Source organism: Battus philenor, unplaced genomic scaffold, assembly GCF_028537555.1.
Source record: "Battus philenor isolate CCGP_79_NKW_IND1 unplaced genomic scaffold, ilBatPhil1.0.hap1 SCAF_5, whole genome shotgun sequence".
NCBI classification, from domain to species: domain Eukaryota; kingdom Metazoa; phylum Arthropoda; class Insecta; order Lepidoptera; family Papilionidae; genus Battus; species Battus philenor.
In genome coordinates this window covers 9,546,907-9,570,600 of record NW_027181715.1, presented here as the reverse complement: position 1 = coordinate 9,570,600, position 23,694 = coordinate 9,546,907, and the positions used below count along the sequence as shown (strand labels likewise).

The 23,694-nt window shown below is 36.5% G+C and overlaps 1 protein-coding gene across 6 annotated transcripts in view; it reads left to right on the top strand.

Moving 5' to 3' along the window:
• pbl (epithelial cell transforming 2 pebble) overlaps positions 1-23,634 on the top strand; it is a 37,007-nt gene extending 13,373 nt beyond the window's left edge. The window contains exons 2-21 of one of the 6 annotated variants that reach the window (XM_068773116.1): positions 633-840; positions 5,650-5,785; positions 6,879-7,091; positions 8,415-8,558; positions 10,659-12,212; positions 12,477-12,608; positions 13,134-13,383; positions 13,733-13,848; positions 14,602-14,729; positions 15,300-15,470; positions 15,621-15,736; positions 15,986-16,146; positions 16,572-16,712; positions 16,790-16,919; positions 17,326-17,480; positions 17,997-18,107; positions 19,148-19,243; positions 20,616-20,762; positions 21,471-21,542; positions 22,624-22,696. In XM_068773116.1, the coding sequence (XP_068629217.1) occupies positions 633-840; positions 5,650-5,785; positions 6,879-7,091; positions 8,415-8,558; positions 10,659-12,212; positions 12,477-12,608; positions 13,134-13,383; positions 13,733-13,848; positions 14,602-14,729; positions 15,300-15,470; positions 15,621-15,736; positions 15,986-16,146; positions 16,572-16,712; positions 16,790-16,919; positions 17,326-17,480; positions 17,997-18,107; positions 19,148-19,243; positions 20,616-20,762; positions 21,471-21,512 (4,151 nt within the window). In that variant the 3' untranslated portion in view covers positions 21,513-21,542; positions 22,624-22,696. Of the gene's footprint in view, positions 1-632; positions 841-3,009; positions 3,280-5,649; positions 5,786-6,878; positions 7,092-8,414; positions 8,559-10,658; positions 12,213-12,476; positions 12,609-13,133; positions 13,384-13,732; positions 13,849-14,601; positions 14,730-15,299; positions 15,471-15,620; positions 15,737-15,985; positions 16,147-16,571; positions 16,713-16,789; positions 16,920-17,325; positions 17,481-17,996; positions 18,108-19,147; positions 19,244-20,615; positions 20,763-21,470; positions 21,543-22,623 lie in introns of those variants that run through there. The other 5 variants (XM_068773115.1, XM_068773114.1, XM_068773118.1 and 2 more) reach the window with 5 other exon arrangements.
• Positions 23,635-23,694: the final 60 nt, after the last annotated feature.

Sequence of the window (23,694 nt, the reverse complement as noted above, 5' to 3'; positions counted from 1 at the left end):
CCGAAATTCTTTTAAACATTACTGTTTACTAACTTCAAATCCTCAGCGAATTCAACAGGATCAAAGAAAGAACTGAATGCATGCCTGCCTGCTTTATTTCAACGCGAATTATCGTAACGAGCGAAGTCGTGTTTACATGTCATGACTTCCTTATGACAAACGCCGTGTAGCCTTCTTTGCATATTGAATACAGACGACTTTATTAAGTTTACCTTTCGTCAGTTTTGTTTACATTTTTATAGAATTTTACATTGAATTATATTGTTAAATGTCCTGACCTGCAAAGTATTCGAAACGTCGAAAACCTAAGAAAATAAACCTAAATTAAGAAAATTAAGACTGATTGAATAACATCAAGGATTCTTTTTCTCGTTACATATTCAACTTATTTATTTCAATGTTCGAAAATAATGTCGCGGGTTTCATAAGAAGATCCAATTCATGATTCGCACACAACAATTATATCTGACGATGAAGGATTTGTGGAAATTCACAGTTGTTATTAAATTTGGACGGTGATCTTGAGCCTTCTGATAGGGCCCATCGTAAAAGATCAAGATTCAGAAATATGGTCACTGGCGACACGCGCTGGTAAAAGACCTTTCAACTAAAATAAACAAATAATTTTGCAGGCTCGTCCAGCCCGTTGATATATGTAAGTGAAGCTTGTCTGGAGTGCGAGCGTGTGCGCGCAGCGTGCGAGCGGCTGGGCACGGTGGAGGCGGTGCGCGCGGGCGAAGCCCTTCCGCCGCCGCAGTCGCCGCCCGCCCCGCCTTCTTACCTCGTCACTGCGCCCTTCGAAGGAGAGCTCTTCGACGCCGCCCACAGGGCAAAGTACAGGTCAGTTTTTTTTTAAACCAACGGCTAAGAAGAAACATTAATTTATTCATATTATTATTAACATAGGATCATTTATAATGACCACTTATGTACTGAATGTCTGAAAAACCCAATTCGACAAAACCTATAATCGGATTGAACTTTCCTTTATTGGCATCCTTCATCTCAAAGCTACGGAGAGGTCCGAGCGCACCCTGATTTAAGGTATCTAGATCATAACAAATTCTGACAGAATTTGTAATGGTCATCCTTAATACAGGTATAGATTGAGCAATTAATTCCTAAGCTTAATTATCACTTAATAAATCCTTCGCTATATTAAGATTTTTTTACTATTTTTGTTTAATTACTTTATTAAACACAGTTGCTTACAAAATATTTACTAATATTGTGGATCAAATTTGATGTCATTTGTCTTGTCATTCTTTTATGTTACAAGGAGGAACATAGTTCTTAATGGAAAAATCCTTTGCACGCTCGTATCAACTTAACTTTAACATAGGCACTCGGAACCATAAGGGACCGAAAATTTTCCGTAGCCATCAGGCGGGGGAGCGGGGAAAGGGCAGCAATACTTTCGTTATTGATGCAGGTTTTTTACTCACGATGTCGCATAGGAACAATGCGAAGAAGGACAACGCGCGTCCGAAATCTAAGGCCAATGCTTCGTGTACAATTGCGCGACGTCAGTTTTGTTCTCGGTACAATATTCGACACTTACGTAATGCTCCAAGTGAAGATCTGGTTCGTTCGTAGGTGTAGTGGTTCCGAACAACGGGTACAATAAAAAATAAATTCGTGGCCGGGACCTAGCCGAACGTTAGAGATTAACGAAAATGTGGAACTCGTCCCGAAGTGACGGTATGGTGCGCTTTATCTTTCTTTATCGAGGGAATTGTCGGTCCATATTAATAATCGATTAGGGTTACCAATAACAAACCTTTGTTTCTTATCGGCAAATATTGGACAATTATTGCATGTACATGCCATTACTAAGAGAATCCTGCCTTTAGTTCGCATACCTGGTTTGAACAAGATGGTGCCACACCGCACGCGGCTAGAGAAACCATCGCTGCTTTCAGAAATAGCGCTTATTTGTAATTTCTTCCCTTAAAAATTGACAAATCGTTTTGGTAATTACCCACCCCTAGCCACCCAGGTCACCGGATCTTACTCCCATGGACTTTTTTGGGGGGGTATCTGACAATATCGTTCGTGAGATTAGTCCTATCCCACGATCGATTCTGCAGCAAGTCATTTATATAAGTATCGATATATCACAATAGAAATGTAAGTCACTAAATACATCCAAAATTATAACGTGAGCTAGTTACACGGGAAAGAAACAAGCTCGTCGCGACGAAATCGGTTGTTTGAAGAATTCGGGGACGAGTGAGACGCGGGATGTTTATAGTGATGCTGCTAGCCGATGCCCGGCTTACCGGAGATTTATGGCTTCTATAAACAACGTTCCCGACCGCCTCTAAACTCAGCCATTGAGCCGACCGCGCTAATTAACACTAGCTGTAAAGTATATTGATCGCAATTGACTTTCTCTGTCAATGCAAATGGAACACCAATAAAAAAAACTATGAAATAAAACACCCAAAACTAAAACATTGGAACTGTAGTATTAACCGTAATGTAATGACATAACAAGTTTAAACGTTATGTTGAATTTATATAATGAACGGCTAAAGTGTCCTGTCCGTTGTTCTTTAAACTGTTATGTCGTATTTTATTGTAAAGTTATAAACTTATGGATGAAGAATTTAAAGAATCTGCTTAGTTTGTTTGCTACAACTAAATCATAGCAAATTTAGACTCAGGCAACGCGTTTATGGTTAATGGGAGGAATTAGCTTATTCAGTATTTTTATTGCATTCTGCCAAATAAATGAATGTCGTTGAAAGTAAAGCGACCTTTGGATAAGCAATGAAACGTTTACCCTAAAGGTAAGTCGGGATTGTTTTCAGACGTTCGTTCATTCGTGAAAAGGTCGTGCTCTCGGTGACTGTGTTTCACGGAATGATGTAAATAAAGGTGCGAGTGCGTGTGGGACGGCGCGGGAACGACGCTCCTCGCTATTTTCGGCCTTAAATTCCTCGCGACTGTTTTTCAATCTAACGTGGAACGCATAGCGCGAACGCCGCCTGCGCCTTTGTTTCCTCTACTTATGAAGAACACTATTATGATTTCGTATCAAATTGAAATGGATTTATGCTAGTATTGACAGTGCTAAATGTTAGAATGTATTCAATGACACATTTTTGTAATATGTGGATTAAGTGCATCATTAGTGAGTGTAGCATAAGTCGGACTAGTGCCTAGTGCTATGGGACCCACACGGCTTCCGCAGACTCCGGAGGAAGAGGAAGTTCCACAAGAACTGATCAGTTCAGATCAAAAATTAGATTCAGCGTCAGCAAAATGCATTCAGTAAACACTCAAATCCTCTTTAATGTTAATTGTAACCAATTCGTTTTACTAATTAAATATTTTTAGCATTCAAACCATTTTAATTTAGACATATAGTCTAAATTAATGAAACGTGAAATACGAACATTGATATTGCAGATAAATCGTTAACAGAAAAGGTAACAATGAAATGAGCAAGCGTCGATATCCGGTCAGTCGGTTATAATTTCGTAAAGGAAGCATTTTTCTAAATGGTCAATTTTTACTTCGTGTTCATGATCCATTCACACGCAACATATCGTAGATTATAATTTAAACCCATTAGAAATCGTACATGCAGCTTATGATTGTGTTTTTAATCTTTTCATTTCGTAATATTAATTAAATTGTACTTTTAGTATTCGGGTACGGTACAGGTTTTGCGTTGCAAATATCGACGTATTTAATTGTCATAGTAGGTTGTAACGGGCCTTGTAGTTTCGTCGCACTAGTCAAAGTGCATTAAAGCTTAATCTTAGCTATTCGTACAATATTTTATAGTTTATTTGCAGAAGAAAAAAGCCGAATGATGTCCAAAAAATGACCATGACCATTCAATATTACTACCTTACATGTCGACTTATGGGAAGAACACAAAATGTATTTATCATATGATCCCTTCCATAACACTGAAGTGTTACACAAGGTTTACATGTTAAATGTTATGATATAATAGTAAGTGTACTTGCAATAAAATTTTATAGCAAATAAGAGCAAGTATTGTGAAGGACATCGCGTAATAAAAACAAGTTGATTAGTTAAATATAATATTTCAGAAGGGTTGTTAGTCTGTTTATGTTTACATCCTGACAATTATATGCATGTTCAATTAATATTTAAATTTAATTAGTTATTGATGTAATTAGTTTCTGTCCATTTCTTTTTTTATTATTATTTTTATGAAAAAAAAAACGATATTTTTATTAAACATTGTTTAATACTTTTTATACAGTATATATCAATGTATTATATAAAAATACATAATACAATAATGTAAAAAGTAATATTGATACTGAATTAATCTTTTAACGCAAAAGGGTTGGTGTTGGGTATTGCAGTTTTGCATTTTTTGTGTTTCCTCGTGGTTAATCTTTTCATAATGTATAATGAATTATTGTGGCCCATAAAAATCAGTGCACCATAAATGAATTGTCTAACATTTTTGATGTTGGACATACTTTACGAAAATCATTCTATATAGCGTTTTAAAAACAGTGTTATCCGTTAGGTAAGCTTGTGTGCTTTACTTTGTGTGTGAATAAATGTATTCTTGTTTGTATCCATATTTTTTTTTTTTGAAGTGTATATTCATAGTTAAAATAAAACTATATTGATGCATGCGACAGGGTAATTAATTTTGTGTACTTAGAAGAAACCTAGGCCAAACGACAGACGTTTTTAGGTAATTGGTCATATTCAGCAGATTGTGCAATGTTTAGCTTCATAAAAATCATTGCAAATACAAACCATGCGTAATCGAACTATATCTCAAATAACAATTCAAAACTTGTTAAATTTTTTGTATTATTTATGACATTCGCGGTCCAACTATTTAATAGAATTAGTTTTGTCACCCGGTGTGTTCCCAATTTAATTTCTGAAAACGCTTGTTTTCGGTGGAATTTGAATGTAATTCGTCAGAACTATTTCTATCGAATTGTGCCCACGATGTTCGTGTATGCTGTATCCTGTGACGTCACGTCGGCGTCGGGAGGGGAACCTCATGCGTCACGTACAACGCGGCTGTCTATCGCTCAAAGGAGGATCATTCAAACATTTTTCGCTACATTTTCACAACACATAACAGGGAATACGGTTGTTTATTATTTGCAGCCTCGGATTCACTCTTTTAATTTGGGCAACTGACATAGCAATGTTTTCAAAAACCATATAAAAAATTAGTTTACACAACTCTCCTTTCGCTAAAAATATTGGTTTAGTGACGATGTATAAATTCTTCTACGTACCAGGCCGCTGGTTACCTTGACATCATAAGACAGATAACAGGAAAAGAAGACTAAGAAAGTTATTCATTTATTGCTATGAAACTTGTTCACTGTGTTACATTCCAAGACAGTTTTTAATAATAATATTCATAAGGGAGTTTAACTTAGAAACATTAAATATTGCAACTTTAACTTGTTACAGCTTACAATCACAATCACTGAAATAGCTAAGTCTAGGTCGACGAAAGCCGCTGCAGGCGGGCATTGTACGACCATGGCCATCATTGGGGGAGGCTTATGCCTTGCGGTCTGCTGACATGATGAATCTGACCATAGGAAAAAAAATATTTTTTAATTGTTAATTTGTTTTTAAACAATATGTTTCTATGATATTTTTTTTGTTCAGGGTACTGGGTCCGACGGCGGTGCTGCAGCTGGCCGACCAAGATGAGCCTCCGCCCGCTAACGCACGCCCACTATACTCGTTGGCGATGCGCGGTGCTGTTATATGTTTTTCGGGATTTCGAAAGAAAGATGAGCTGGTAAGAAGCCGGAAAAAAGTTATAGGATTAAAAAGCTTACGTATTAATACTAATTATTAAGTGTATTACGCTATACGTCCTCTGCTGGACATATAGGCCTGCCGCCGAGGAGAAGATCATCGACACAGGCGAAGCTTACAACGAACACTCTTTAGGTGGACATACGTCGTTGTTAAGGTCTCGGATGATGCTGAATATAGGCCAATTACAACCGATCATTTTGGAAATCTCTGGGGAGGCCTAATAACTGTATATTAATAAATACAAATTGTTTTTGGTTACAGTCTATAGGTATTTTGTGAAGTTTTATAGATTTTAGCATTAAAACCATTAGTGCACTGACTCACACGTCCCTTGTTTCCTTTGAATAATGTACGTTTAAGTGCTGCATTTTGTAAAACTTGCTGCGCGCTGTGGATGCATGTCATTTTTGTCGATCATATTTTACTTTACGATTTATGCCAGTCGAGGATCGAACCAGAATATTTAGCACCAATATAAGTAGTAACAGTATAAGTAGTGAGCTACCGGCACGGTGTGCGCTGATCTATTGAGAAGAGCCGTCCAGAAAGGTTGTTCTCTTTCAAATTAATTTTAATAATTTTTTTTTTCATTATAATGTATATAATATCAATCAAGTAAATGGGCCAACAAACCAATTGTTCTCATATCAATCAACTAAAACCTCTTGAACGCTTTAAAGAGATATAAAGATTTATTTTAGAAAATACTTTTAATTTTAGATTTATAGCTAAGAAACGGGAGGCATAAGAGATCGCGTGGAATTTTATTATATATCCGTAGACGAAATTTAGGCGATATTTTAATTTTATTTCTTGTATTTCTCATGTGTGACAGACACATTATTTTTCATATAAGATTTTATATTATGGCACATACATAATATGTTATTAAAAATGTATTGCAAAGTAACCGTTAGAATACCAATTACTAGCTTTTAAGTTATTAATAGGCCCGTACAGCACTTTTCTGTATATACGATAAACATATAATAATAAAATTTTTACGTGAATTTAAGATAAGGGTAAGGTGAGTTTTTGTTTTATGAAACTTATTGTGTGATGTCCCGCAGACGTACCTGATAACACTGATCCATTATATGGGCGGTTCGATACGTAAAGACATGTCGAGTAAAGTGACGCACCTGATCGCGGCCGCGGCCACCGGCGACAAGTACCGGTATTGCATGGGCTTCGGTGTGCCGGTGTTGAAGCGCTCCTGGGTCGACGCGTGCTGGGAGCGTCGCGACGACCCCGCCTGCTTTGCTACCGATGACTCCTTCATTGTGAGCTCCGACTTCACCCAATTAATTCTTTATTATTTAGCTGTGCTGAATTTGTTCTCCAAACGTAATGGCAGAGAGAAGGTCACTGACGGCGTCTGAACTCAAATCGGCATTCGATTTGATATCAAACGCTCAAAAATGATGAAATAAAAAGTTTTGTTGTCGCAGTGGCCAGCAATGCGAAGCATTCTCATGTGATAGCTACACTTTTATTTTTTAGCATTTCCATTTAAGTTCGTTTCTGTGATCTTAACAGGCTTCTGTCAATGCCTAATACTCTCGTGCCACTTCCACATGGTTTCATGTTGATGCTGACCTCACGGAGTTATAACGAACATTTTGAGGAACGTATGGATTCAGATACGCCATTCATACAGGAGTAGCATAAATTGTACATTTTTTTTTCATTTGTTATTTACCGTGCTTGACGTGGTCGAGTGCTTAGAGAGCGCTTAGCCTTAACTTCTTCGCAAACCTTAAGCTAAAGGGCCCCCTCTGTAGCTCTCGTTCACATTTGATATACCAGCGTGGTTCGTGCGGGTGACCCAGAGAGTGGAAGCGGGCTTAGTTTGTCACTCGAGAAAATTCGTATTGAACCTAGGTCAGGTCGTACGAGTGTATATACTAGCAACGATTGATCCAAACGAGATATATGTAGAGTAAGTAGTATTGTCATTTAAATTATTGTTAAAACTGCACTGATAGTTTATATATGATTTTGTAAGTCGTAGTTCAATATCTGGTAATAATCAAAACTTGAACTGAACTGTACCTTTAAAAATAAAGAGTTTGATGAATTTTATCCAATTTTAATAATATAATAATTTGTGTAAAACGTTATTGTACTACTAAACTGTTTCGTTCGCAGTAAGTTCGATAGCAACGCGTTAATAAAACGCTTAAAACAATGTTGTGTTAGTTAAAAATAACATATAGTATTTACCTAATCCATCGAAATATCGTTATGATTTTTAAACAGAATTGTTGTAAACTATTGTCTATACTCGTACGTTCGAACTTTAAAGCATATATACAATATATTGCTGGTATAATAAATAAGCCAAATAATCTCAGTATTAATGGAAAACTAAAGGTATAATCTCCTTAGTAAGAAAAATCCTTAGTATTCGAGGAATATTAATCCTATGAATAATGTCAAAAATTAAAAGATATATAATAATGATTGCTTCTCGGAGTTCTGTTGAATTTTGTGTAATATTATGATTATTTCATGTCTTCCTTTTAGCAGTAGATAAAGATTTTGTCTAGGTCATCTGATACCTATACTAAATAACTTTAAGATTTAAAACTTTTGTTTTATAGGAAGGCCACACACTGAAGGTGTTTCATGGCGTGCGGGTGTGCTTCGTGGGTTTCCCCGAAGATGAAACGCAGCATATGGCGGAGGTACTCGAAAGTAATGGCGGGGCCACTTGTTCTCTTGACGACGTAGACTGCACGCACGTGGTGAGTACACGATGATCACACCATGCGCATCACACAAATCGTCTACACTTATTATTTTTTGCGAGAAGTTTTACACATTACTACACAAATAAGTCAACAGATGATTTTTTTATTATTTTGTCACCTATGCGAACTCAGAGAAAGTATTTTATCTAATATATTAAAACATAATTAAAAATTTATAACATATGAACAAATTCATCGGAAATTAAAAAAAAAAAACATACAAAACCAAACGCGGGCAAATACAAGCTAGCGACTATGTAATGAGCTGATCGTAAGTTACTGAAATTATAAAAATCATTTCGTCAAGGTATAAAAGCTTAGACAATTTTAACTTTAGAGTTTTTTGGATTGTGATGCTATATGTTTTGTTAGCGTTATCTATAACTGAGAGTTTTACATGAGCAAAAAGGCTATGAGCTAAAGCTCACAACACCTGTAACTGGGAAATATTTCCTGGATTACGTACCCTTGGGTTATCCTTTTACACGAGAGTGTATATATTATTGGGAAAAAAAACAAGTTGTATATGTAAAACTTTATTTCGGAATATAGAAACCGTCTTTTAAAAAGTATTGTTACGAGCATTATGTACTATGTATATTAATAACGCACTTATAGGACGAAACATTTAAAACGGCTAAAAGTTTGCATTTTCTTTAAAACACTATAGAGTTTACAGTAATATTTTTGTTTTGTGTTTTTTTTTTGATAAGAATTTATATACGAGTAAATCAAATCAATTATTCCATTGTCGCCATGTGATACTTTCACCTTACTGTCGCGTAGTTCTTTAACAAGTTTGTCGTGAGCACACGTAAATTTTGATGCAACATTGCTTCCGCCCACGCAGTCGAGACCGTTGTCTCTAACGGAAGTTGCGATAATTTTATGATTACTTTGTGGTATATCTTTATATATGTATGCTATATAGGTTTTACTTCACGGTACACTAAAAATATGGGCCATATATTAAAAATGAATTAATATAGGCAAAACGTAAAAAGTCTTCACCGCGTAAGGACATTTATTGTATTGGGTTTATTTACATACAAGCAATATTCCTAAATTTATGCAAATGGCTTACGTAATCTCATCAGCAAATTGATCTTGGTCGGTGCGAACTCATAACAAACTGACTGTGATTGTCAAACCAAAGTGTTTACTCAAAGTGTTATCGCGGCGCGTTTCAATATGCAGCCGTTTCATTTTGAACACTATGGAACAATAGTAACTAATTTTAGCGTAATGAAATCAGCATGCACGTAGTTATATCCTTGGAAACTGAATTCTTAGTTACTTTGTAGACATAAGAGGTATGCAATAGTAGTCTGTCATTTCCTTCTTATTATTTTAGTTGTATTTGTTTAAATTGCCAACGATTGCTTACTGTTTAGCGACACCATCAATGCCGTGTAATGTTTATGTAGCGATTTATGGATGTAATTATGTCGAGGTTGCATTTTTTACATTTTTATAAATATGTTAGCAAGACGTTTTTACATTTCACGAATTGCAGTTTTTAGTAAAATTTGTCGTTAACCTTGCTACACACAATGGGCTTCCCTAAAACATTGGCTACGCTTTTCCCAGGCTCTATCATTTCATTTTGTCTCGACCTATTCTGCACGACTTAAAGTCGACCCATTGTCTCTTTCGCCACTATCGTTGCACTACCTTTAGCTCGCATTATCTGTTACCTAACTGTCACCATTCGGTGTTACGTTTCAGTATTTCGCTTAAAATGATACTATATTTTGAAATTGGGTACAATGATTAAAAGATGTTTTTAAGTTTTAAAGCTATATTAGTAATGTCGCCAGTTGCCGCGAGCAACTCTGATTAATAATTTAATTTGCTTCTCTGTGTCACTTCCACTAACGCAATAGACTTCATATGCACAATTTTCCATGATTTCATCCATGACGCTAAAATACAAGTAGTAAAATGTTACATGAATACAATTTGATAATTTGTTAGGTAGAAGCTTATAAGTGTTTAACTATTTCTCTCACGATAGTAATAATATCGTTCTGCATGTTTGTACTGGAATGGCTTCATTACATCATTGCGTGGTGTGTTTCACACATGTTTCAGGTAATGGCCAATGGGGAGACTTTCGGTCGTTCGCTTGTCCTATCACCTCCTGCGAATAGTCCCAATACATCCATGAAACCTTCACGGAATACCTCTAACCGCTCCCAAAACACACCCAAGAGCTCACTGTACCGTAGGCTGTCGGCGCGGCTGTCGGGCCGCCGAATTAGCCCTAACAAAAACAATGTCGATTCCACCGCTAATTATTCCCAAGATGATAGAGAACAACGCTTACAGTGTGCGAGAAACAGTATTAAACGTAACCAAAGCAAAGACGAAACAGATAATTCGAGAGTTAGTTATATAGGAAAATCGTTTATAGATGATTTATGTACGAGTGGCGACAGAAACCAAAGTATTAGTAGAATAGAAAATATTGATTTAGGGCAACATAAAACAGGCGACAAGGAAAACAAATACACTCCAAATACTTCCCAAGCTCTGCTCGGAAGTAGAGTGGATAGCAAGGGTAAGAGAGAAGTATTTAAAAATAAGTCAATGAATGTTTTCAATCTTGTGGAATGTCTTGCAGAAGCAGGATCTCTTCACTCATCTTTAACGAAAAGTTTATGCGACTTAGATTGCAAGGATGGGACTAGTTTTCTTGTGCCCGCATCGACGATCAGTAAAGAATTTCAACACTCGACTACAACCATATCTTCGGGTAAAAAAAGAAGTCGAAATTCGACAGAATCTAATTTTCAAGTTAGTGTAGTTGATGCTAATATTTCACCTGAAAAATGTGACGAAAGTAACTGGAAATCTATTAAAAGATTAAAGATCAAAGATTCTTTTAAATTTAAAAATAGACCGACTATTTTTAAGAAAACGAAAAAAGAATCAACGTGTAAAGCCGTAGGAGATTTAATGGTTGAACCTGTCAGTCCCGAAAATGTAAAACCCACCGATCCAGCTGGAGAATTTTTAGCTTCAACTTCATCACCAATCAGAGAGGATGATAACGCTTCTGTTTGCTCATTAAATATAAGTAAACAATCAGGGTTTTTCGATATTTCATTCGCCTCGATACGTAGTTCTAAAACTGTAAAATCTGCGTCTAAACTACGAAGAAGCGTTAAATCATTCACTGCTTCCTTCAGAAGTGAGAGAAAAAAGAAATATGAAAAACGAGCAGAGCGCAATACTGTTGAAGTCAACCCATGCCACCTTCCGTCGGATCTTAAAAATATTTCTACACCTAAGCGAGAATTCGATGAAATGAATTTGGACATATCGCCCGTTCAAGTGGACACGATCGATAGCACGGACATGAGAACACCGCACAATGACGCAGCTGATTATGATGAATGCGACGACTCTGTGGTCTTCAAAACGCCACAGAGGGTGTGGATCAGGACGCACCGCCACTCCATTTGCGGCGGCGCGGACCTGAAGGCGAGTGGATCGCAGTCCTCGAATTGTATCCCCCCCTCGTCCTTGTCCTGCGCCCCGTCCCCCGCGCCCCGGCCCGCTCGCGACCAGCCGCCGCCCACTTCGACGCCCCCCACCCGCGACGCCCGCGCCATATCGCAATGCCATGGACTATCGCTGCCGGTACTAACACCATTTAATTCAATTCTACTAAATTTTAGACTAAACTTGTCATGCCATAGATATTATACTATATTGGACAGAAAACTTACAAACGCCGGGTTTCTGTCAGAACTATCTTCTCTGCATGCCTTGTATAGCATATTGATATTGTTTAGGTGCTTATATGTGCACAGAGGACTGGGATATAAATGCCTGCAAAATTTTGCATATTGTAATTAGGCTTTCATTGAAAATTGCATTTTCTACAATTTGTGAATTTTATAGGTTGTAGATGTACATAACACAGGAGTGGCGCCAGAGTGTTCTCCAAGAGTGCACGTGGTCAAAGCTGAGTGGTTCTGGGCTTCTGTACAGAACGAAGAAGCGCAGGATGAAAAGGAATTTCTATTCAAAGATGTAAGTATTTTTTATTTAGCCTTAGTTTACTTAATCGACACTTAATTCTGTATATCAAAGTTAGTAATAAAATAAATTCTATAATTTCAATAGTATGTAGAATGTTTCATAAATCAACGTCCAGCCGTAATCGGGTGACAGCGCAGGCAGCAAAAAAATTTTAAAATACATATTTTTAAATCATTGATTATGCCTCTTGTGTTGTTCTGTTACTATGTCTACAAGTCTGCATTTTCCTTATTTTTATTTTCATTTTCGTGTATGTAACCATGGGTAACCTTTAGTAAATATTTACGAATTCTTAGTGCATTGGCCCGATTTTTAAAGAAATTTACACTTTATATTAGATCATAGGCTTATGTTACAATATATTACTTATATATTTTTTTAAATATATGACTCACATTTTCTATATTAATTTTCTGTTATGGGACAGATAGTGCCTTCGTTTCGATTTTATGATGATTTTTGGGAAACCTGCATAATGACACTTTAAAATAAATTATAAGTGTGATTTATTGTTAGTACCTGGAGGAAGTGTCACGGCGGTCATCGGTTGGCGGCGCGTGCGCATGTGCAGGCGCCTGCGCGGCCTCTGAAGAGGCGAGTGCGGGCACGCCGTCGCAGTTGCAGCGCCTTCGTAAACGAAAATTAAGGGGAGGTGACGCCGCGCTTCACAAGCGCCGCTCTTCTCTCAGCGATGCCGTCTTACTCAGCTTGTCCGGCAACCTGCTCGACTGCACGCCCTCACCCGACGGCAAGCAACTCCTTGAAGGTACTTATACCGTTGCGATTTATTTGTCCAACGTTTAAAATACTTCCAACCGGCCACGTGGTGATGTTTGGGAGACGCCTTTGCTTTGCAGTGGTCGTCTAACAGCTGACATGAAGATGATGATAAAACACTTCAAAAGTGAACGCACACACATTTGTGTATGTATAATTCTTAATTAAATTACATAATTGCATTTTAATATTTAAACATTAAGCGGCTTATGCTATAGGAGAGTTGAATTCAATATAAAAAATCATGTTTAAAAGAAAATAATTATATTTCAAAATCCTAAGGTGACTTTTTTTTAATTATCAGCTTTTGTTTTATCTAATTTCTTGGATCATTACAGAGTCTGAGGTGCCGGACAATGTGGTACGAAAACTTATGTCTCCAAGGCAACAAGTTTTCATGGAGTTACTGCAAACAGAGTCAAATTATGTGGGAATATTGCATACTATAGTTACTGTAAGTTGAATCTTTAAATGATAATTATTTGCCTATATGGACTTCATGGTACTAAAAATGTAGTCGCGTTCTTAAAAGTTCTTACAGGAAAATTGACAAAACCTAAGTTAATTGACAACAAGGTAATACTGTGTGTATGCTGGGGTGACTTTTTGCTATCTTACAATATAACTAAAAGTTATCGAACCAAATGGCATATACCATAATAAATAATGTAAATGAACTTTGAAAAAATGTTATGACTTTTCTAATATAAAATATGAAGCAATTTACCCTGGCTTATTATAGTACAGTAAAACACTTTTTTTCATCTTTGTTCTAAATAGATCCAAAGGTTCTTGCAGTAGCAGACGTATTTGTTTCGACATACACTAATTTAACACTGAAAGAGTACACCAGTAGTTTGTACAAAGTAAAGCTCTTGTTATTCCGTCAATTAATGTCTCATTTAGATGTTGTAATTAATCAATATTCTTTTACTTTGACCCTTATGAAAAGTTAAAAAAAAATCACACATTTGCTTTTTTGCAAAATGTTTGTATATGTCAGGTAGAGCTATGGTAGAACTTGGTTTCAATGCAAAATCTTATGAAACTACCTACTTGAAGTTCTACCTGAGAATATATTATGTAATAAAATAATGACTTTTGTAATTTATAGTTATTTACAAAGTAACTTAGTAGAAACACGCCATCTCCTTTGTTGTGATAATACTTTTACTTTAAAATACCCTTTTTAAATATTTTTTTATAGATGTTCAAACAACCACTAGAAGAAATGGCTGAGGAGGATGCTAGCAATGCAAAAATGCATTCTTTGCTCAATAACACTGAGCTTAAAATAATTTTCGGAAATTTACCGCCTATTTATGAATTGCACCAGTAAGTAATGCAAATTATTTTAAAAAAGCTTTTAGAAGCAAAATCTGACTAATATGCATAAGAACATTAAAAAAAAGCCTTATATCTACTTTTGAAATAGGTTATACATACAAGTACAAGATGTACCAATATTGCTAAAATTTGTTTTAACAGTAAATTATTATACTAGCCATTGTGTCAATAAGAAGAAACTACGATTTCGAAGATTCGGCGCCAGGTTTTACACTTATTACCAATCAACATCTAAAAAGTGTGATCACTCTGAAATATGTTACATTACGATATTTCTTCTATTGAAGTAAAAATTCTGCAGGGGCAGAGAGTAAATAATAATTTAACTGGGTTGTATTCTGAATTTTGAATACGCTTTTCCTTACAAGATTATCATTACGACTATTGACAATGGAGGGAGTTTAAGTGGCTGATATTAAATTGAGGATGGCACAATTTTGACAATATTTAGGATAATATTGAGTTTTTGAGTGTACTCTTTTGTGTAAATATAAATATATAAAGTGCTGGTATTAAAATTATTACCTGACCAGGTATGTAATTAGTTTTCGATTGCAGGCGAATGCTTGAAGAGCTACATTATGCACAGGCGCATTGGAGCGAAGAGGTGAGCATAGGACGGCTGGTGCTGCGTTATACACCTGACATGGTGAAAGCGTACCCTCCCTTTGTCAATTTCTTCGAGAACACCAAGGAAATGTTGCAGCAATGTGATCGTGAGAACCCCAGGTATGCCTTGAACCTGTCTTTACTGCTATTAATACTCGGATAACTTGATAAATATAATTTTGTATCAAAATTTACGTTACTAACTTTTACTCTACTTTTGTCATTAGTAACAGTATAGGTGGAGTTTGTAACATCCTATAAAAATTTCAGATTTCATGCATTCCTGAAAATATGCCAGACAAGACCAGAGTGCGGCCGGCAAAGTTTACAAGAACTCTTAATCAGACCAGTGCAGAGGTTACCTAGTATAAGTTTATTGTTAGATGGTAAGTCCCTCGTGCAAAAGAAAAATCACAATTTTATGTGTGGTACTCCTAGTTATTATCTAATTGTTTGTTTTCTTATAATAATTTTTTAAATTAGTTATGTGTGGGGTTGGTTGATGTCACATATTTAGTTGCATAGTAATATAATTATTTATTTTTTTGTTATAAATTAATCCGCTTTTTTATTGCATGTTTATAGTATATTACGATAAAATAATAATATACATTAATTGTTCTTTCTGTACTTAGACATTTTGAAACACACGCACAAGAACAACCCGGACCATGCGGCGCTGGTATCCGCTCTGGCCGGACTGCGCGAGGTTATGTCACATATCAACGAGGACAAGCGCAAAACGGAGGGGCAGCTGCAGATGTTTGATATCTATAATGACATCGATCAGTGCCCGGTTAGTTATGCAATGTACAATATTAGAACAAAGCATCTGTAGAAACACCATCATAGTGTCTACAATCTAAGTGTAATGTGAATGGTTTGCTGCATTATTATCAATGTCGGCCCATAGGTTCTTGAGTAGGTCACGAGCTGGTTGACACAGTGTATAATATAAGCCCTTAACTAGATAAGCCGATGACACAGGCAAGGTCGTGGTAAGGCGCTGGAGGCGGGAAGCGCAGTGTCGATTATCGCGGTCGTCTATCGACGCGGCCTGTTCCTTACGGTAGGCGTCTGTCAGATAACATAATGATGATTATTATTATAAAATTGCCGATTAATTTTTAATGTATCAATGTAAATAATTGACAGATGTAAACCGTTGATACTAAATGTTCATTGTTATAATATAACAATATATACGTTTTATTATTTTAGGCGCATCTAGTCTCGTCACATCGGTCATTTGTATCACGTTGCGAGGTCGTAGAGTTGTCAAAAGAACTTTCTGGCAGAGGAGACCACCTTGTTCTATTTTTATTCACTGATACAATGGAAGTATGCAAGAAGAGATCTAAAGTGAGTTTACTATTATAAAATTTTGATACAATATGTATCATTTTTTTATTACAAAAACTATTTTTTCTTTTTTCTAGGCTTTTAATAGTAAAAGTCCCACTAATGGGATAGGTACGATGAGAATAGGTTCAAGCAAACCCTACAGGCACATATCGCTAATGCCTCTAAGTACAGTGAAGCGCGTCGTTGATATAAGAGAAGCAGAAGGTAAATGTATTTTTAATTGCTATCAGAATATTTTAATATTTTTGATCCTTTAGGTTTAATATCAACTGTCCTACACAATAGAATGAATAAACATACAAAGGCATGAATATCATGCTTTTAAGAATGTAAACAATAGTTAAATTCAAAGCTGTGTTTACTGCAACATTATAATCATCATCTTGTGCACCAATACTAGGTCTCTTGCGCCTGTGAAACTTAGTACAGTATACAGCGCTAACAATTTAGTACAGTATATATTGCACATCGACCTTTGAAAGCCGAAATTAGTCGATTGTCTCTTTACCAAGGTCTATGTGCAGTATTTACCGCCGGATACTGTAATAGAAAGTTTTAAAATAAATATAGTTTAGTAGTCTAGTCTAATAATCTTTCAATTTGTTTTTAGATTGCCATAACGTTTTCGCGCTGATGTGCAGGAGTAATCAAGAACTAAAAGAAAAATTATATTCATTCATGATCACCGACGAGACTGTCGACAAGACATATTTCCTACGACAGCTCTGCAGGCAAATGGCTAACACTGTCTGCAAAGCTGATGCCGTATGTATAATTGCTATATATGTAACAGTAAATACATAGCTAAGCACAAAGTTCACCAGCATATTAGAAAATGAAATATTATAGTTCTACAAATTTAGGCAAAATAAACTACATATACTATACCAAAACACATGCATATACGTTTTGATTATTTATAGTCAAAATCTAAAAAATGATAGCCGTAGTTTGCATTTATCATTATTTCAGCCGTTGTACCTTCAGTTTGGACCTAGATCTCTCCATAAATTTCCCATGGGACTTGTTCGGCGTGCGGGATCCCTTCAGTTTGGACCTAGATCTCTCCATAAATTTCCGTCCGGCATTCAGCGACTCCCGACGTCCTTGATAAGTTCGCCTGCTTAGTTTGTGGATGGAGGAAAGTTTTATGACAATCAAGGCATTCCCTGTAGATAGCTGATAAATTGTCAATAGGATTATATTACTGCCCAAATTTAAGCGAAAATGGTAATAGGATTTGTTAAACAAGCAATGTATTGTATGCTTGAATCTGTGCAGGACAAATTTTTGGCGTGCCTGGAGTCACATCAGCTCGACATCGACACGAGCGATCTCGCACTTAGTACCCTCTCCAGGGTCTCCAAGTTCGCGGCGCGGACTCGCATTAAGGTACACAAGTTAACTAGTCCCCTAGAGCAAACAGAGTATTTACACTGATTAAGGCTCTGCATTTAAAAAGACTCCTGTAATTTTGGATTTTAAATGTAGCATGAATAATGTAAATGATGGTTATGCAGCTTAGCTTAGCTTGCATTATAAATATAACGAACGATGTAATCACTTAGCCCCACAATTTGTTTGATGCGTTTTGTTAAACTGAATATGAAAAATACAAGTTTTATTGCCTAAAAGTGGTTCTGTCAGTGTTTTGACCAAAATATTCTAAGTTAATAAGAAGTCAAACAAATTGCGTAAAATTAGAGCAATCGTGTATCTAAATTATATTTAAGTTTGGTATAGCAAATTAAAGTAAGAGCAATACTTAAGAAATGGTGAGATGCGCCTTTCAGGTGGGTTGATAAATATTTTTTTATATGTGATATGTAACTAAGGCATGAAAACGATTTTCATTAATATGATTTAAACATTATAGCCATGCTTTAATTAAACTGCTGTCATTGTTGGATAATAATAGCAACACGTAAATGTATACGATGCCGAAAAATTAGAGTTCAGAAAAACGTTTTTGGGTTTACAAAACACAGTGTCGTAAACATCAATTTTTAAGTTTTTGAACTTAGTTTCACATTGATGCGCGGAAATTATGTTAATTTGTTTGAAGACCCATTTCCATGGTTGAGATTATAATGTATATGAAACATTGTTAATATTTAATTTAAAAAGACCAACTGTTGAGTTTCTGGCCGGTTTTTCCCAAGAGACCAGCATTCCGAGCCAGTAGATTTAATGTTAAAATATTGGACGATTCAAAAGTGCGTGTAAATGCCTACTTGAATAAAGATGTTTTGTTGTGTTTGAATTCATAATTATATATCGTAACGCAATCAATAGAAATTTGTGATAAGTCGTATCGAGAAGCACTGGCACAGTTTTTGCGTTGAACACGTAGCAATTGGTACAAGTAGTAAGCGTGGCGTGCTGGGTTTGGAAAGTTATTGCGGGGGTGTAGCGGAGCCGGTCTGTTCCAGCTGGAGGCGCTGGCCGGGCTGGGCGGCTGGCTGCGCGCCGAGCCGGGCGCCGCGCTGCTAGACACATGGGTATTGCGCGCTCACTTACTCGCACAGGTCTGACGCGCACCTCGCACTCTCTCTCTTTCTCTCGCCAGCTCAGTGTCTGCTCCCGCCATTAAAACAAACGCAATACGCTGCTTCCCGTCGTCTGTTCAGCGCTATAATTATACAACTTTAATTTACAATTTTTATATTAACGTTCCATTTCTGCTAATACAGAACATACGATTTACAAATTATGGCTCCGTGGGAACGGGATTTAGACACAGGAATCAGCGTAATATTAAACAAGTCATTATTTGTTTCAACATACCATCTTAACAAATTTTATGACATTCATACTGTAAGCTGTGCTGTCATAAACCTATATTGTCTATGATTAATATATTGTTGTCACTTATGGGTAGGATTTGTAATGGGTGATCCATTATTTTTACATAACGAGGAAGGACATTTGGACGAGAGACTCATCATATTAACGCTTTGCTTCTCATAATTTATTGTTCACTAAAATAAAAATGTTTGTGAGCGTGCCATACTTGATGTGTTTGTTAATTTGTAATATTATCACTGCACCATACACGAAAACTGTTTCATTGATGTATATTTATTAAAAATTAATTAACCATATTTTACACGCGCTTGTCTCATTCGAAATTGTGAATTAATACGTTGATTGAATTTTGTTGCATGTGTATTTTGTGATTAAAATCAACTAATGTGTGAACATTTTCTTGATTAATTTCTTTCTATTTGAAGTGTTGCAACTGAACATTAACGTTCATATCACCGTTAAAGAATGGTGTTACATTAAAATTTAATGAGTTTAAACGAAGTAGTAGTTATAAAGCAAAAGTTAAAATATTAGAAGAAATATGAATAACATAATATGACTGCATATTCTAAGAATGGGTTATGGTAATGGGAATATGGAATATTGTGGGAATGAAAATCGACGATGAAATGATTGAATGACACAATTATGTTATAAATTATTATTAATTTTAATTTCCCCTCGCTTCATCAATTTTGTCACAATATCCGATAATTTAGAAGAGATTGACAATCAATTATTATTACATGGCTCGATTTACTTTCAAGTCGACATATGTATATGGTATGGTTAACTTAACCATTATTAATAGAGCCATTATCATTTTTAAAAGCCATTATCGATGATTCATTTCCATTATATTAAACGGTACAGTAAAAGTTTGCTTAAATTTTTAAGTCAATGAAAAAAAATGTCAATATTACTATACAATAAAGTGAAAACTAGGATGTAATAAATTTGGAGAAATGTGCATTATTTAGCAATATTCCTTCACGATAATCAACACACGGTGGTTGTATTATTTGTCTTGGTTGTGTTATATTAGTACAATAATATATTAGTTGATCGGTTTGTTTGTGAATACATTTGTAGGTCGGACGCGCGCTGTCGTTTAACAAGACGCCGTCAAAATTGAAGAGGGCGATGTCTTCGATGATATCGCCGTTCGGTTCCACATCTAATCTAACACCAGCGTCGCAATTGGCTCAGATGAGGCTGGCCAGCTGCAACAATATCAATGTGAGTACTGCACGCATCGTATAGCATACTAGCTAGCTGTCCGCTGCTCGCTTCGCGTACTTAATGAACGCCTCCTTGCAGTAGTAATTTCCTAAAACCCTTATCTGTACTCGACGAAAGCAATATTCCTACTAAATTTCAAGTTTCTTAGTCAAGGTTCCTGAGACATCGTGAAGTACTAAAGTGGATAATCCATACATTTATATATAACTTGTAGACTACTCAAAGTTTTGTTTCCATACATTATTTGTTGCAGAAATATTATTTTTAAAAATAGTATAAAGCGAAATTACAAATCTTAATTTTTTTTCGTTATCTAGATACATATAAACAAGTTCTGGTAGTTTATTTAAACTATATTTTCGTATTTAACATAAACGGTATGTAAAGAACAATGATGAATGATCTAAGGAATCATACGAATGGATAAGACATTCATATATTTCAGGTAGTAAGTGCTTAAAAACTCACAGCTGTAACTAATCTATCGTCTCCAGACAAAACATGCAGTGATCATGTTGTTTAATATTTGTTTTGCTGAAGTCCGCGATAATTTTTGGTCTACTGCTGCAACTGAAGCGCCCTCTTAAGGACTAATAGTAACACACGAGTCTAGTACTCGTTGGTATTATATTTATTCTAAAACTTTGCTTATTACCTAGCAATGGAAAACATTGTGAATTTAATGTTTTTTTATTGATAATTAAGCTGCGTAAAAGTTGGAATCCATCGGAGAAGAAAGAAGAATAGAAGAACGGAGGGGATACAAGCTAATCTACGGTAGAGTTGTATTTATTTTATATGGAAGTAATTAGGTATATTGAGTTGTTATAAGAAAGATACAAAAAAAGTATTTACCATTATTAAACACGCTAAAAGCCACGCCGGATTACCGGGCGTGCCGATGATATCCAACTAATGCCCTAAATTAAATACCATTAGTAAAAACTGACCTACTAACAAACGAGAACCGATAATCCAGCCCCGTCTTACGTGACGTGGTGCTTAATCGCGGTGTTAATAAAGCGATCTGTATATTATTTACGGCAGTATATTGCTATCCCGCAATCACCACAAAACGAAGGTCTACGACGAATGTCTGTTATGAATGATAATTTTCGGCACTGATACTTAAGAGTCTCACTTCGAGTCGCTTTAGCATGCTCAGCCTCTCGCAGAGTTATAGGGTGGGCTATGCTATATCCCTACGAGATCATATCAGGAATGGAAGAACCGTGGACGAACGAAAGTCACCGATTTATCCTAACCGAGGGGCCTTAATGTTCTGTAAAGGAGGCCACGGACCGGCGAGCGCAACGTATTACGTCCACCCACAAAGTGTACAAACGGTCCCGTTAAGGTCGTCGCTTCCTTCAGGTTCTATAGGAAATCCATGAGAGATGCCTTTGTCCAGCGGTGGAAGTCCTAGGGTTGAAATTATGATGATTGTTAACAATGAACATTGATAACAAATGTAAACAAATAATTTAGTAGTACCAAGAGTTACGTCATCATTATGTCAGTTGATAGACGCCTACCGCAAGGCAAACGCCTCCCCCTCAAGCTACGCCGTCCGACAAACAATTCTTCGCGCTTCGTCGGTAGCCGTTATTTTGCGGATCTTCTTTCTGGTTCGATCTCGCAGCGAAGCTCCGAGCGTAGCCCTTTCCAATAGGTTACCTTGCGCCTTCTCTTGTAAGGCCCATCGTAAACGACCACATCTCACAGCCGTAAGTCATTACCGGCAACACATACTAGCCAAACTTTCGTTTTAAGACATTAGAACCGGTTGTATACATTTCTTTTAATATCGATTAGTTAACTTACCACAATGTTAAAGTTTAACGTTATAATTAAATAGGAGATGGGCGCAAGCGGCGGCAGCGGCGGTGAGGGCGGCGGCGAGGTTCTGGTGGCGCCGCTGTCCGTGCAGCCAACGCGTAAGGCGACGGGACCCCGCGCCGCGGCGCAACGCCGCTTCTGACCACCGCAACTCTCCTACCGCGCGCTCTCTCCCACTTGCGAGACAGGCACGCAATCGACGTGCGCTCGCAACCAACCTTCATATTTGATCGAATAAACCAGTGCTAACACATAATAGGGATGTGGCAATTACGTAGTAGGATAAACATTTTAGGTTTTGAAGTGCCTTGAAGGATATGAAGAGCAGACGGTTTACATAATTTATTTGTTAGTATTATAAAATTTATAAACGAACTTAAAATTGTATTTGGACGTTTCTGTTTTACCTGTGAGGTTGTATTTTTGAACCGTAATTGTAAAAAATATTAATATTTGACTTTTGATCAATTATTGTAAATAGAGGGCGACCTTAACGTGTACTATTGTCTCTATTCGAATATTTATCTCCACTAATCCGGCAGCGTCCGGACTAGCACTCAATGTCCGGATAACTGTGTTATTACAGTATAAACATTAGTTTTCATAACCTCGAATAGTGTCATGAAAGTAATTGATATTATCGTTATAGTTTTATAATGTGTACATATTGTGATATTTTAATTTAATCATGATGTAAGCCTCTTTTGTAGGTAAAGTAGTGGTGTATTTGTTTATCTTCCTTTTCCGTCTGCTAACGTTTTACCGTTTTTTGTATTAGCCTTCGCTCAATGTCCACGTCGTCAAGGAACGGCTCTTGGTCATTACTGCGGCGGCAGCAAATCGCGAGCCACTTGTAAATAGAGGGCGACGTGCCCCCACGAGGCTCGGTCTTTATCTCTCGCAGAGGCGGTGCGCAGCCGTCCGCGTCACCGATTACCTTATACACACGCGTGCACGCATCGCCACGCAATGTACAAAGATTCATATTTATATACTAAACGATTGAAGAAATAAACATTATTTTCAATATTCGAAACTGTTTTACTTTTATTTTTAACCCTATTTAAAACAACGATTTGTAAGACTGTAA